Source organism: Mandrillus leucophaeus, unplaced genomic scaffold (genome assembly GCF_000951045.1).
Source record: "Mandrillus leucophaeus isolate KB7577 unplaced genomic scaffold, Mleu.le_1.0 Scaffold1157, whole genome shotgun sequence".
NCBI classification, from domain to species: domain Eukaryota; kingdom Metazoa; phylum Chordata; class Mammalia; order Primates; family Cercopithecidae; genus Mandrillus; species Mandrillus leucophaeus.
The window spans coordinates 200038-201187 of record NW_012099843.1 but is presented as its reverse complement, the minus strand read 5'-3'; the positions used below and the strand labels follow the sequence as shown (position 1 = coordinate 201187).

Genomic DNA, 1150 nt, shown 5'->3' with positions numbered 1-1150 from the left:
TGCTGTGTTAAGAACTTCTTTCAAGGCTGGGTGTGGTGGCTCATGCCTGCAATCCCAGTGCTTCGGATGACCGAGGTGGGCAGATCACATGAAGCCAGGAATTCAAGACCAGTCTAGCCAACATGGCAAAACCTGGTCTCTATTAAAAATACAAAAGTTAGCTGGGCATGGTGGTGCTTGTCTGTAATTCCAGCTACTTGGGAGGGTGAGGCACAAGAATCGCTTGAACCTGGGAAGTGGAGGTTGCAGTGACCTGACAGTGCTTCATTGCACTCCAGCCTGGGCAATAGAACAAGACTCTGTCTCAAAAAATCAACTTCTTCCAAAAATGTATCAGGAGTGGATTTGCCAGCTTTGTGCCTTTAGAGACAGGCAAGTAACCTAAATGTTTAAATCAGCACAGAATATGAGATAAAAGGGAGAGGTGAAGGAGAAGTATATGCCTAGACCAAATGCACAATCATTCTTTTACAAAACACTTTCTGACTATTTAAACAAAGCAGATTTGCTGTTTTATTTCATTCATAAGTGACTCCTATCTTACATATTGAGTATTCCTAAAATATATTTTTTTAAGAAATTGAATCTTTCTTTAATGAAGGACACAAGAAGAGATTCTTTCATAAAGAAAACCAATTACAAAGTGAATAATTCTTACCTGAAACAAAATTTCTTCCACATGCATAAAACTGTAATTTTATGTTAGGTTTAAAGTTACGTAAATATACATGTACTGATCTTAATTCAAATTAAGTTGTTTGAAATTAAAATATAGACCTTGATTTTCTAGTGTGTGATGCAATTAGTTTTTTTTTTCTGTTCTATATTGTTAAGTTTAATTAAATTCTGGACCTAGCATTACTATTTTAGGTTGTCTTTCTTCTGGGGAATTGGAATGAATTTCTATATGGAAATAGCAAAGATGAGAGCTGGTAGAAGACTCTGGGCTCACTTAATAGAGAAAATGTTTCAGCCTAAAAGTTCAAAATCTCTTCTTCTAAGAGCACATTGTCAGACATCCGGATGGTCACTTACTGAGCAGGTGTGTATATAATTCAAAATGTAGAATTTTAATAAAGTCTTTTATATATATATTTTCTGAGCAATATGGCACAAGCAGGAAATAGATTTAAGAAGCTATCTGTTAATA

The 1150-nt window shown here is 35.4% G+C and overlaps 1 protein-coding gene across 1 annotated transcript in view; it reads left to right on the top strand.

The window, feature by feature from the left end:
• MUT (methylmalonyl CoA mutase) overlaps positions 1–1150 on the top strand; it is a 48895-nt gene that overhangs the window by 15815 nt on the left and 31930 nt on the right. Inside the window, exon 5 of the mRNA XM_011998338.1 lies at positions 871–1042. Coding sequence (XP_011853728.1) covers positions 871–1042 — 172 coding nt within the window. The remainder of the gene's footprint in view (positions 1–870; positions 1043–1150) is intronic.